A 14,945-nucleotide genomic window follows, 5' to 3' on the forward strand; every position below is an offset into this window, starting at 1 on the left:
AAGTGAAACTAGCCTAGACACAGGGCTGAAAATCCTAAAAAGGGATATAGGAAGAAGCCGGTTTGTATCTATTGGCTACTGGGGAGCTTGTTCTCAGAAAGAAGTTTTACCCATAGCTCTGAAGTTTGACAGTTACCCTGACAATCCAAATAGGAAATGGTCTTTGTGCTCAGAAATAAGCCAACTTGGACCTCTCCCATTAGACCCAGAGATGAACTTTTATTTCCTCCTATTTTCCCAGACCCAATAGGACTAAGAATGTTTATCCTTTCCCTTAAATATCAGCAGGGCCTTGGAGTTTCTGGAGTCATCTGCCCTCCTATACTATGGCCTCCCACTGTCCTGAAGCACCTACAACTGAGACAAGATAGACAAAGATGAATACCTAAAGTAGAGACAGTTTTTTTGGCATAGATGGCTACCTAAAGAAAAATAGAAATAATAGGAGGTGCCAATTTGGGTACCCAGGGCTTTCTATTCTTAGCCAAGCCCTCACCAGCACCCCAGGACAGAAGTCCTTCAGAACTACAGACTTATCTATCTGTCCTTGTTTTATTACAGACTTACTAACCTGAGCAAGGTCCACCAGCATGTATCTGTCCTCATGGATTCTGTGAATGCCAGTGCCAAAATCCTGGATGACACGTTTTATGGCCAAGACAGCAGCAATGAGGCGGGTGCAGCTTCCTGTACTCCCATTGAGGTACGGGTGCAAAGGGCAAACCAAATAGAAAAGGTGATGAAAAGGAAGGAAGGGAATACGTCCTAGGCTGCATGAAGAAATTGGGCAAATGATATGTCAGGAAACTGATGGATGAAGTGGAAGGGAAGGCAGGTATTCCTTGACTGTTACAAGTCCAGAGTGGCTACTAGGGGAATCCTATAGCAGATTTCATCATCTGAGACCTAGCCTTCTTCTCTGATAGCCACCTACCACACTGACCTTAGGGGGAAAAGGGCAATTAAATGGAGAGAAACTTGACCTTGGCCCTTCTTAATTCCAGGTAACCTGTTAAGGCAACACCTGTCATTGAAACCTGAGCTCCAGGCTGCCTTGGTTTCCCTCTTAAAGGGAAATATCCAGATGAGAATGCTTTAATGTTTGATGTTAAATATGCCATCCCATCACTTTACCCATTGCCAGAAGATTTATGGGATGCTTTTATTTTTAAAATATTTTTTATTGATTTCAGAAAGGAAGGGAGAGGGAGAGAGCGGTAAAAATATCAATGATGAGAGAGAATCATTGATTGGCTGCCTCCTGCATGCCCCACACTGGGGATCGAGCTTGCAAACCAGGCATGTGTCCTGACTGGGAATCGAACTGTGACCTCCTGGTTCATAGGTCAACGCATAATGACTGAGCCATACCGGCTGGCCTATGTGATACTTTTAAAAAGTAATTTTAGTGCTAGGCAAATGATACCAAAGGGCCACATATAGAGACAGGGCTTCCTAAAATGTTGGTTACCTATATATTTGGGGCCAGTTCCTAGTTAGAGGAGGCCTTGAGTTTCAAGAAGAGAGAAGGTTGGGCCTAACTTCACCTACCATGGGAAAGGTACTGGTAGTTTTATTCCAGTGGCAGCAAGTAGCCTCAAGGTTACTCTTTGGTTTTCATAATTCCTATTTTCCTATGCCCATAGCACTCAATCAATGATGTCAAATGCCAAATTGTGCTGTCCCACTTCATAGGATATGCCAATACAACTACAGTAGTTGACAGCTGGCATCAGTTCTAATTTGGTTCCAGTGCCTATGCTGTACTAGTTGTATTATATTTTGAATATTACTTTTTTACCTACAGCCACATCCCACTAGCCTGTTCCTCCCTTCCCACAGAGAAGTCAGCTGCTGCATACTTACTAACCAACAACTCCTCTGTCTTTGTCCTTTCCCTCACTTTCTTTTCCATTTTTCTCCTCTCAGGCTCTAAGCAGAAATGATGCAGTCGATGTTACATTTAGTCTTAAAGGGCTCTACGATGACACCAAAGCTTTTCTGGAAAAAAACTTGGTGAGTGGAGGGGGTTGGAACAAGGGAGGGCAAAGTATCCCATCTGAAGATGATCATGATCTATACTTGGTTCTAGGGAATTGGAAGACCTGGAGGAGCATTTTAGCCAGGTGCTTAGCTGGCAATCCCTGCTGTGTTATACTCACCCAGGGTTGTCATTAACTGTGTCACTTCATAGGTTATGCTAATCCACTGGACTGCCATATCCTTGAATAAAAGTCTCCCCCTCTCCTTTGGCAAATGTCTCCTAGATCTAGGCCAATAAAAAGTAGGTTGTTCCCATCATACCTAAAATAGCTTCAGTAGGAAAAGGTGAGCTCTTTCAAGCTGCTCTGTATCTCCCAGGTGTCCACATACCTCTCTCACCATGAAGACAGTATGGAATAGTGGGAAAAGTTGGGAGACTCTAGGTTCAAACTCCAAATCTGCTCCTTACTAACTATATTAGTTTCCTAAGGTTGATGAAACAAAGTACTAAACTCTGGGTGACATAAAACAAGAGAAACTTATTGTCTCACAGTTCCGTAGGCTAGAATCCTGAAATCAAGGTATCAACAGGGCCATATTCCCTCTGAAACCTGTACTGGAATCCTTCCTTGCCTCTTCCTACCTTCTAGTGACTTCCTAGCAATCTTTGTTGTTCCTTGTGTTATAGATGCATTACTCCAATCCTCCATCTTCATGTAGTGTTCTCCCTGTGTCTCTCTGTCTTCAAATGGCCATCTTCTTATAAGGATAGCAGTCATACTGGATCGGGGGCCTATCATATTGCAGTATGACCTCATCTTAAAAATGAATTACATCATCAATTACCGTATTTCTAAACAAAGTCACATTCTGAGATACTGGAGTTAGAATTTCAATATAACTCTTTGTTTTGGCAGGGGAGGGAAGGAGGGGGGAGAACACAATTGAATCCATAACACTAGCTGTGTGAAATAATTTCACCTCTCTGGATCTCAGTTTCCCTATCTACAAAATAGAAATGGTAATCTCTACCTTTCCAGGTTGTTGTGAGGATTAAGACAATTATTGTATAACATCAGTTTGATAGATGGTAAATTTTATTAGCCTTAGGGAAAATGGACTGAGGCTAAATTTTTGAGCTACAAAAATAGTTGCATGTTTCACAGAAGGCAAAGCCCATAGGCACACATGGTGAGTGTGCTCTGATGAGTCAACTGATCATGATTACCCCACTTTTGGGTTGGCTGTTAGGGCAATGTGGCAGGTGCTGTTCTTGCTTATCATCTAATTATGGTTTATTTGAAGAGGGGCTTCTGAGTTGATATTCCAAGAAGTGCATCCACTTCCCCTTTTCCATTTACACACTAATTGGCACACTGCACAGGCAGTGGAGTGCCTAAGGCAATCAGGTCAGGTTGACCCAGAATCTGAACCCCAAGCTAGAGTCTTTCAGCCTTAGACAATAGCAACAGAAATACCTTCTATATATTAGCAGAATTCAATGGCCTTGCCAGTTTGGGTAGCAGGAAATATGGGAACTTGGACTTTCATTGCCACTCAAACTTCCTTGAGGCTCATGGCATGAATATTGGTTCCTGCTAGCCAACAACCCAAATTGAGCACACAGCATATTTAACATAAGGCCTGATAAGGACCCACACACACATCCACACATCCAAATGAGACCAGGGGTCAGGCAGAAGCTAACTAAGAATGACCAAGCATCTCCAGAAAGGCTGTTTCATAGAAGGAGCATGGAGATAAGACTTATTTCATTTAGCCCTAGCTGGTTTGGCTCAGTGGACAGAGCATTGGCCTGTGGACCAAAGGGTCCCAAATTCTATTCTGGTCAAGGGCACATACCTTGGTTGCAGGCTCCTCCCCAGTCTGGGCCCTGGTCAGGGTTCGTGCAGGAGGCAACCAATCAATGTGTTCCTCTCACATCAATGTTTCTCTCTGTCTTTTCCTCTCCCTTCCACTCTCTCCAAAAATCAATGGGAAAATGTCCTCAGGCAAGGATTAACAAAACAAGACTTATTTCATTGGGGGGGGTTGTTATTTCTCCCCTTGAAAGAGGATACCGCAGAGCTCACTGTTGGCAGCTGGATATAGATTTATGATAAAGTAAATACCACCCAGGAACTCCCACTTTCCTTATTTGGCAACCTCATATGTGTTGGGACAGGAACCAAGAAATAAGCACCCAAGTCCTCTAAGTCAGTTTGCACATCTACCTCAGAGAAGAGTCCTAGACAAGTTTTCCACTGGAGCCAGAAGGACAGGAAAATAGAGTACAAGACTCAGGCCCACCCACCTACTATTTTTCAGAGCCTGAGTCTCCAGATGCCAAATATGAAGTCATTAGGAAGCCATTTTATTGCTTTACTATTATGATTAGGAATAATTTTCCAAGGCCTGAAATTCCTTTCTTTTCTATACCTTTGGGTTTGACTACCAAAGTGTTGTTAGTAGGTATGCCCCTAAGGACTCCCTGCCCCTTCCCTCTTTACCTTGAAGTGATGGCAATTTCTATCTGACACCCATTCTCTCCCATCCCACTGTCATGTGTACACAAATGTCCTATGCATCTGGGCTACTTTGTATTGTCCTAAATCATTAGCTGTAAAACAAAATCAAGAGATATTTGTCTCTCTCATATCCCATTCTGAGTGGTCATAACCTCCAGCCTCATCCCTCACTCATTCCACCTGCCACTTATTTGTGACAGTTGGCAAGGTTCCATTATGGCTGGTACATCAAGTGGCCACTACAAGAAGCCACATAAGGGCCAGGTTGAAAGTTGAGTGTATGTCAGGGGGGAAAGATGAGGCCAAGTTAGGTGAGCTGGAAATCATGTCCAGGTTGAAAATATCAGCATATATCTATACTCCCAGCTCACTATTTACTGGAATATGAACAATCTCACCTATGTTGCTGGTCTAGAACTTGGTTTGTCTGAGTTGGAGATTGTCCCAGAAGAGTCCATTTTAAGTCTCCCATGGACTGAGTAGAGTTCATTCTGTGGGTGCTGGGAGTCGCTAAGGAATACTTAAGCTGTGTTTCCTGAACCTGTAGGACAAGCATTCTGGAACTCATTTCTTACTAAGAGTGAATATATAGGGGCTAAAGCACAGCCTGAAGAGGCAGACCCTCTTTGCCAGGAGGGGAAATTGAGCCAATCTCTCTCTAGGTCTCTCCTTACTTCACAAAGAAGCCTTTAAATTACAGTAACTATGTAATAAAGATTCCTCCTAGCATCCAGTCACCCCACATATCCTTTATGAGACTGTGTGGTATAGAGGATAGGCTATAGTGTTAAACTGATCTGGGTAAGTCTAGCCATATTCTTTTTTTCTTTTCTTTTTTAATCTTTATTGTTGAAAGTATTACATATGTCCCTTTTCTTCCCCCATTGACCTCTTATAGCCTGCCCCTACCCCCTCTAACCCTTTTAAGAGGGTGCCTGCATTTCCAGCTATCTCTCCCTGGCAGGCAGCAACTCTACTGCTTTTCACAGCAAGATGTCATGGGGCACCTTTCTCTGTTCTGGTGCTCTGGGTTAAAGAGCCCAGCTTAGGGTTTAAACCCCAGAATTCTCAGCGGGAACCCCTCCCCCCACACACACACACAGCTGCGATATCCCTCTGGAACTTCAGCTGCTGTTTGTGGGAGCCTGGCCAGCCCTTTTGCACTTCTGCACTTCCTACCACTCTCTATGCAATCTTCACTTTCCATCCTTGGTTATCAGGGTTCTCTCCAGCTAGTCTTCAGTTTATTTTTCAGGATGTTTTTCTTTTCTGTATTTTAGTTGTATTTCCAGTTTGGTCCTGGGAAAGTGTCAGTGTAGCCTCTACTTACTCTGCTGTCGTTTTGGAAGCTAGCCATGTGATTTTGAACACTAAACTTCTTTGAGTCTGTTTTCTCACTTAGAAAATTAGAGCAGTAGTACTTTGCAAACTATTGAAAAGATGAAATGAAATTCTGAATGCACAGTTCCTGGCATATAGTATGTGCTCAAAAGTTGGTAGCTGTTATTTATAGAGACCCTTGTCCTGGACCCTAAACTGTAGAGGTATAACTCAATATTAATTGATCCTGGTCAAAGGGCCTTTCTGCTTGCCAAACTGAACATCTCCAGCCCCAAGGAGAGCCCCATCATTTTTCAGGGTCTCCCTATTGAGAAAGAAAAGAGCTCACTACACTTTTCCATTACTCCACAGCCGAAAAAGATGCAAGTTGGCACCCTGTTTTCTCATGGCCACTAGCAGAGAATAGGAGTCGGGGGGAGGCAAGAGTCTATGATGCAGGGTGGTAGGCTTTGGACACTCACTCTTTTTCCTGTCTTCACCAGTTGAGAAATGCTGAGGATGAGGCCACACTGCAAATCACCCTGGATGCCATGAATGAGGAGTTTGAAAAGCTATCTGAGATCAACTGGATGAATTCAGTCCTTTTTCCAGAGGTACGTGACCTGAGGATTGGGAAATAAATGGGAAGAAGGATTATTCCTTGGTGCTCTACCTTCCAGTATGGGCCAAGACAATGACTGATACAGCAGAGGGAATCTAATAGTAGATTTTGGCTTTAGCTTAATGAGCCTCGTCTTCCCATCCCCTTATCATAAGTATATAGGATAAGACAGAAAGCACATTGAAAAATCATATGGCCATGGGAAAGTAACCAGAAACAACTATTCTGTGGAAGGAGATGATTGGGAAAGAATAAGCAAGTTTGCTTTTCTCTGTGCTGTTCTCCTTGCCACAATTCCCCTTTCCTGCTGAGTACGTGCTGCCAGGACTGAATTTCATCTGGTACATACCATTTTGACCATACCAGTAGTTTACAGGCAACCTCTGTTCTAAATGGTTGGTTCCCAGATCTTACTGGTAGTTAACTCTTCCAACTATCACCAGTTCCTCCCCATCTGGAAGAATAGTAGGCTTTCCAGTGCTTTCCCCAGTAGGTGAGTGGCTTAAAAATAAATCAAGCATGCCACTAGTGGCTACGATATAATCGCAGGGACACTGTCATTTTTTGACAACTCTGAGTACTTTCCTGAGAATGAAAAATAGTCCCATTTAATAAATCAAATGACCCCAAAATGCTCACCTATTACTAGGTAAATTATTCTCTTTATGGTCTTAGTTTTTCTTTAAATTTCTGCACCATAGAATGGCTCATTTCAAACTGTAGGAATTCCTGGTTCCCCTTCTCATTATACCTGTTTCTGGCTTCATACACCAATTATATGTATGTTGTGAGCAAGCCACACATGCATGTTTGGACTTGTGTAACAATCAGGTTATTGTTTAAGAGAAAAAGCCACATACAACCTTAGGTCCTAAAGGATTTAATAACTTTCTCATATGCCTTTGCTGATGATTTTGCTGCTTTGGGAGGGGAAAACATGTTGTTATGCAGAAAAGGAAGCAAACTATTGGAGCATCTTATTTCTCTTATTACTCAGGCAGCTATATCTCACCAAGCTCCCAAACTAAGCAACTGGACTGGATACTGAGAGAAATGAGAAAGATTGTCCATGGTCTAAAGCAGGGGTGGGGAACATCTAGCCGGTGGGCTGTATAAGGCCAGAGAAATCATTTGGTCTTGCCCTGCCAAGGCATTAGGGGTGAGTTAATTAAATGTTTGACCAAATATAGCAGGTCAATTTTTAAGCTGTCAATTTTGTATGGCCTGTGAAGGATGTCATAAATATCCAAATGGCCCTTAGCAGAAAATAGGTTCCCTACCCTGGTCTAAGGTCTCAGTATGTGAGTTGGTGTGGCCTAGGGTCATGGTCAGCAAACTGCGGCTTGCGAACCATATGCAGCTCTTTGGCCCTTTGAGTGTGGCTCTTCCACAAAATACCACGGCCTGGGCGAGTCTATTTTGAAGAAGTGGCGTTAGAAGAAGTTGAAGTTTAAAAAATTTGGCACTCAAAAGAAATTTCAATCGTTGTCCTGTTGATATTTGGCTCTGTTGACTAATGAGTTTGCCAACCACTGCCCTAGGGCATAATCTCTTTTCTGGATTTCAATATTACCATAAAGATGAAGAAGTAAGGCTCTAAAAAAGGGCAGAGTGGTTTGAAAGAAAGCCAGGAAGATGTTGCTCATTCATGTGACACTAATCTTGCTCACCTTAAGACCACAGAAGATTCAGATCCGTTTTGGTGAAAAAAGCAGGATGACATTCAGTTATTCATTGGGCTTTCCAAGGCTTTGGCTGAGAGGAAAGGACTTGTGCCCGTCCTTTAGGTTACTTCTCAAAGACAATTCTGAAGGCCCTGTACAGAGCTTTAGAGGAGAAAGGGTAAGTAGGAGCCAGAGCAGGAAGAGGATGAGGTCAGGGATATACTCTTCTTTTAATGTAAGGGATCAGAGGCATACATAATATTGAAGAGAAGAAAATCCCCAAGTTTCTTGGATTGTGTTTGGCTGGACTTTCTGGCAACAAGGTTAACCTCAGGATATGTTTTACTGAGACCAGTAGTAAAACAAACACAGGTTAGCAGGAGTGAGAGGACTGGGAAGCTACACTGGAATTAAATAGCCTGAATAATCTATACAGCAAATAACCCACACTCATAATTAACAGCTATGTGTAGAGAACCTTCTTTGCATTCCAGACATAGAAGTAGGTGGCCTACGAGGCAGGTTCTTCCTTATAGCAAGGTATTTACCCAAGGGAATGAGTTGGGGCTTACCAAACCATATGTCTAAAGGAAGGAGTGAGTTTTTCTAATTCATGCAGAGATGCCACATGCGCCAGCAGTGGCTCTAGCAATCTCACCCTACTAATAGTTAGATGCATGACTTCAGGTGACATACTATACCTCTTTGAGCCTCTGCTTCCTCATTTCTATAAGGGTAATAGTAGCTACTTTATGAGATTGTTTTGGGGCTTATATGAGAGCATTTATTAAAGTATCTAGCAAGGCACCTGGCAGAAAATAGGATCTTGATAAAGAAAAGTTGCCTTCCTAGGGCACAGGACTAGAGGTGTCTCCCACACCTGGATAAATAGCAGATCTGCCTGCTTTCTGCCACCATCCTTGTTCATCATCTTGCCAGGCCTCCAAGAATTATTTCTGAATGTTAGGCAACTAATATTTTGACCTTCATCTTGCTGTGGTTTCCCAGGAAAAATCTTCAGACACTGACAGTAGAAATCTCAGATTGAAAGTTAAGTTCTCCAAATCGAGAAAGAAGAAGCTGGAAGAGGAAGACAAGCCTAAATCAGGCCAAGGAGTCCAGGGTTTTATTGGTAAGTCTCTCCCATAGGGATAAGGGCCACAAAGACCTCCACAGCAGTCCTTGTTCCTCCCAGGGAGCTGAAGCTCCAATTAGAAATGTTCACGGTTATGATGGTGATGGAGGAGGCTGCCTGAGAGCCAACCTTAGGCAACACTAAGCGATCTATTGGGAAAGGTATGAGTTAGAAAGTGACATGGACACTGGCCAGGGAAGAACCTGAGAAGGAACCTTGCGGTGTGATCTCTGTGATGTAGACAGCTGATGAGAAAAATGCTAAGAGGCAGTTACTTTTCTGCTTGCCCTGTTCCTGCTCTGGGTTGATAAGTATGGCAAAATAACCATATTTAGATCTCTCTCCTAGTCAGCTACAACTATAAGATTTTAGTCCTGTTCCAGAAAACAGTATTATTTGAAATGGGTCGGGGGTATCAGTGCTAGGCATCCACAGGGTCAGGAACAGGTTTCATGACATCCTATCTAATAATAGAGTAACATGTAAATTACTATCACTCCGCTATGCCCACGATTGGGCGGCGGGAGGCTGGGGGGCGGGAATCGGGGTGGCCTATCCAGCCATTGAGAGGCACGGATCTGCTGCCACTGAGGGGGGCTACCCTGCTGTTGAGAGGCGCAAGGGGCGGGACTCCCACCCCCTATGCCTCTCAATGGCCAGATCCGCGGCCGTGGAGGGGGCCTGCCGTGGACACCCAGCTGCGCCTCTCAATGGCAGGGTAGCCAGGTGTCCGCGGCAGCCCCACTCAGCGGCCGTTGAGAGGCGCAGGGGGCGACTCTCAACAGCAGGGTAGCCCCCTTCAGCGGCCGCGGACCATCAAAAGTGGGGGAGCTGGGTGCCTGTCTGCCGGAGGCTTCTGGAAGGCCTGGTGCACCAGCGGACAGGCACCCAGCTCCACCGCGAAAAGCGAAAGCGTGTAGGGGACACTACACGTGCATGATTCAATCATGCACTGGGCCTCTAGTATATAAATATTTTTATTCACTATCTCTTATAGTAAGTCCCTGTAAATACAACATTTCTATGTTGCATTATCTGAATTTTGGTTCCATCCCATCTTCAAAATTGAACTTATACATTATTGAAATGTCAGTGAGGCTCAAAAGAGGTCCTCTTAAAGTTGTCAGTTATGCTAATTCTGATGTCAATGTTCTCACCTAAATTTTGGGCCTAGACAACCTAGAAGCTTGAGAGATAAAGCAATAGTGGACATAGGGGAAAAGGGATGGAGGATATCAGTTTGTTTCATTTTTAGGAAATGAGAGTTTGCACAAATGCCAAGAGAGAATCTCCTGGACCAAGCTGTATTTTCTAAAGTTTGGTCCAAGGTGTTTGATTTCCTAAGAATCTGCCTGTTGGGAGATAATGGTATTTAAGAGTCTGAAGTTCCATGAATTTTCACGTTCTGAGAACTCATCCCATTGTGTTTGGCTTACATAGTGTCAGCTGGGTTTTCTCTCTCTCTCTCTCTCTTTCTCTCTCTCTCACTCTGTGTGTGTGTGTGTGTGTGTGTGTGTGATGGTTCAGAGATGGTGGGTACAATAGAAACAAACCAGTCTCTCTTCTTTGTTTGCTCTCTTTGTGATCCATACATTTGCACATCTGGCAATGTGCTAACCTCATTATTTCTATATTTGTGTGTTTTTTTCTGAAGGAAATTTGTGGCATCGCAGAAATCGTGAAGATGAAGCAAAAAATGATGACCCTCCAACATCATCAAGATCTCAGCCGTAGCCTTTAAAAGCTGGAAGGAGAACTCACAATGTTTAGAATTTTACTAAAAAGCTCTCAAAACCTCAATACAGGCGAGACTAAATTATTTCAGAACAAACATGAGCACCACCAAGAAAGATCCTCCAATTCTTTATACTAATACACTTTTCCTGGACTCAATCAGGTCTCCTTAGAGGTTTACATCATTTCATTGGCCAAAGATTCCTATTCGAGTTGTCTTATTCAGTTCTCCTCTTTGTGCACATTGAGCAACTACAGTATTTAATTGGGATAAGTTCTTTATGAATGGCCTGGGATCTACAAAGGATTCAAGGTAGTTCACCTCTTCAGGGAGTTTGGGAATGGTTTTCTCTGACTAGCAGAGAAACTATTGATGCTGGGAATAAATGAAAGAAATACGCTCAGGGAGATGAGGAGAGGGGTCAGGGTAGCCAGGCCTGGTTGTGTGTCTCCCCCAGTCCTCCCTGTTGCAACTTCAGGAGGTCTGTTCTAGTTTGTTTATTAAGATGACAGCGAGGTCCTGGGAGCTTGTCCATTTGCCTATTACAATGATCATGTGAAATCTTTTCTTGTAAATTTGGTGACTGCTCTCCGCAAATTTTTTGTTTTTTCCATGTGTGCATGTATGTCTTTGCACATGTACAGGTGGTGCTCTGGTGGCTGTGTGGGCCCATTGGCTGGAATTCATCCCTATGGCAACCATATAGACTCTCTTCCTACTGCCTTGATCCTAGCCTGCATGCTTCCATGGAGTGTTTGCCTGCATTCTTGCTGAATTTTTTAACTCAATATTTTGCCGCTGTGCTGCAGTATAGATTATATAGAGAGACATATAGATGTATATATTATATATTATATATATATTTTTAAGAGCTGAGAATACAACTCGACCTCTAAGTGACCCTATAATTTATTGTGCTAACCCAGGAATCCCTCCCCACCCTGATCCCATCACCCACCCCCATTACCCTACACAAATGCACACGCACACGCACACACACATACCTCTACCAACTGCCCGACTTCTTGGTGGAACTTCCAATCTTTTGGTGCATTTTCAGCGTCTTTGAAGTGGCTGGGACCTACTTATAGCCCAGCTAATTCAGACGCTTCTTTAAAATTCTGAGCCAGGCCAGGAACAGGAGAACAAAACACCAATGCCCCAGAGAAGGGGGCTAAGCTGGCATGCTGCCTTTTTTCTCCGTTTGTCCTGGACTCTACATCAGCAACTGCCCCAACCTGTTCTCTCCCCTTCCCCAATCAAATGACCTTTTTAGAGCAACCAGGCCTAAGCTCTGTGACTTAGATGCCTGAGTTAGGGACTGCCTGACAATACAGTAAGAGCGTAGGCCCTTCCTCACAAGCTCCATCTGCTGGGCCTGCATCTGCTGGACAAGCTGTTGGGTGAGTCCCCAAATCACCTTTGAATTTCCCATCTTGCTCTTTCTCTTGAGTAGAGGGGCATTCAGAGTAACCAAAAAGAACATGGTCCTGGGGAAATGGAGGCTACTAGTCTCTGCTTCTCTAATGGTTCTTCCAAATTTCTCATGGAAACAAAGTGTGCCAAAATTGCTCCCAATCCCAATTAGCATTTTTTTTCAATGCCCACTCCCAGTCAGGCAAACCTAATCAAACTCCAGTGTCCAGAGAGGTTCTCTCTGTTTGGCCTTGTATTCCACATCCCACCCTCAACTCACACCTTTACGTAAGTGTCCCTTCCCACTGATCAAAAGAAAGCCAGAAAACTGGCCTCTCCCTACTTCTCAAACAAACTTAGCGTGCTCAATCACCTGACTCCATCCAGGCTGGTTCATCGAGGTGCACAATCCAGACTCCAACCACTGGTTCTCAGCTCTGGAATTCCACCAGCCTAGCCCACTTAAACCAGCCGCCTGTGTTTTACCTCTGCAGGGGTGAGGAGAAAAATACTAACAAGGGGATAGTCCCCAAATGTCTGATTACTGTGCCAAACAAATTAAGAAGTTCTAGCTCTACAACTTTAGAACATTAATGGAAACATTTAAACACGGAAAACTTATTTAAGCATCAGCATATGTTAACTTACTGTACATATTTCAGTGGGGGTGTGTGCTGTTGCTGTATCTTTGGCTTTCTCTGCATCATTCTTTCTTCCCAGGAGGAGGTATTAGATCAAATCAGACAAGATTGAGCGTGTTTAGGGTGGTATGGTCATAGACATGTATTAAATCAAATCAGGAAGGTCACCATTGCAGCCTGACTTGACTTCTCTATGGCTGCACACATTGACACCTGCACACTTACTTACAGAGTTGGGAATCAAGTTGCATTTTTCTCAGAAGGACCTTTTCCAAAATGGAAATTTTCCAAATGAGCAAATTTAAGGAAGAAGAAGAAGTCCTAGAAGAGGGTAGCCTTATCTTGGCAGTGCCTAAGCATGGCTCTGTCTTCTAATTATTTTTATCGCTGATAATAGTAAACTATAATAAGACTCCATCTCTTGTGCTTACTTTGCTGACTTACAATATGTCTTTGTATACTGTAGTGCTATTGTTGCTTTGTTGTACCATCTGGATTCCCTTTTACCCACTCTGAGCCAGAATGATATTGAACAAAACCACTTGGATTTGAGGCTGGAGTCAACTCATGGAGAATAACTGATAGGTGATTAGGCCCAGGAGCAGGTGTGGTTTGCTAAATCGCTTAGTTATCTCCTAAATTGCTTAGTTACCAGTTGCTTCCTCAAAAGGAAGACAGCTTGCTAAGCACCTGTTCTTGCACGTACTAGCTTGAAAACAAAGAAAGGAATGGTAATCTCTTTCTCCAGGGAGCTGTTTATCCTCTGGATGCATAAGTTCCTTTCAGGACTTCAGTATTAACTATTTTCAGTAATACAATTGCTCGGGTGGTGGGACCAGACACCAAGTACCCATCTTAATTATGTTCAGAAATGCCATTAAGAGCCAATGTTCTGGGTTTTGTTTGCATCTTTGGTAGCACTTTCTGAGGGATTGAGCAGGCAATTCCTGGATAGAACAGTGGGGAAGGAGAACATCAAGAGACTTGGACTGCCACCAATTGCTTTCGGTGTCAATACTACAGGTCAACCCTCTCTCTAAAAAGGGCCTGCACTGTGTCCAAAAGGGCAGGGGAAAAATAAGAAAGAGATTTTCAATCTAATAAATTATGTTAAAGATTGATTAGAAGACACAGTTGTGGTCAACATAATCTTCCCTCAGGACACAAGTAGAATAATTTTGGTTTCATAAAAGACAGAAATGAATACCAAAGCAAACAAACCCATTAGCATCATTCCATCCTGTAAAGGACCTCAATTGGCAATATGGCTTGTGGAATTGTATTTGTATCTTTGTCTGCTAATATGTAATCCATGCTGTTCTCTGTTCCATTATTTTTCTTTTTTTCAAAGGCCCCTGCAAATCAGCAGGGCCAGGGGCTGGATGGGGAGGAAACTGGGGTAGTTGTGGGGTAACAGATAAAAGCAGAAAGAAAAGGTCCATAAAGTGAGCCTGTTCCTCCCCCCCCAAATAATGGAACACCAGTTTTCAAAGTTAATAGTTTTGCTTCTTAAAATATTTTAATAAATGTATAAATGTAATCATACCAGTGGCTCATCATTTACTTCAGGATGGGGGGAGATGAATGGCAGTGATAATGGTGGATGAGCTTGGGTGGTATCCAACATCTAAACAAACCACATGCATGTAGGGATGGCAGGTCAGGAAGGACAGCAGCAACACAAGCCAAGAATCTCCATCACGGTGATCATAACATTGAAAGGGATGCCATAAAAAGTTCTAAAACATAGCTGCAACTCGGGACAATTCTGTGGAGAAATACCTGCCACTGTAATTGTTCTAAAAGCCAATTCTCTGCAAGACCCAGATTTCAATGAAATGAACTGTAGAGGGAAAGTGATATAGAGAAGTACAGTCCTGACTGCTAAATAGATGCATAAA

The 14,945-nt window shown here is 43.3% G+C and overlaps 1 protein-coding gene across 1 annotated transcript in view; it reads left to right on the forward strand.

Annotated features, from left to right (window-relative positions):
- DGKK (diacylglycerol kinase kappa) overlaps nt 1-14,589 on the forward strand; it is a 144,026-nt gene extending 129,437 nt beyond the window's left edge. Inside the window, exons 24-28 of the mRNA XM_079764664.1 lie at nt 562-703; nt 1,930-2,016; nt 6,335-6,445; nt 9,126-9,249; nt 10,907-14,589. Coding sequence (XP_079620790.1) covers nt 562-703; nt 1,930-2,016; nt 6,335-6,445; nt 9,126-9,249; nt 10,907-10,986 — 544 coding nt within the window. The 3' untranslated portion in view covers nt 10,987-14,589. The remainder of the gene's footprint in view (nt 1-561; nt 704-1,929; nt 2,017-6,334; nt 6,446-9,125; nt 9,250-10,906) is intronic.
- The last annotated feature ends 356 nt before the right edge of the window (nt 14,590-14,945 follow it).

Source organism: Cnephaeus nilssonii, assembly GCF_951640355.1.
Source record: "Cnephaeus nilssonii genome assembly, chromosome: X".
NCBI lineage: Eukaryota > Metazoa > Chordata > Mammalia > Chiroptera > Vespertilionidae > Cnephaeus > Cnephaeus nilssonii.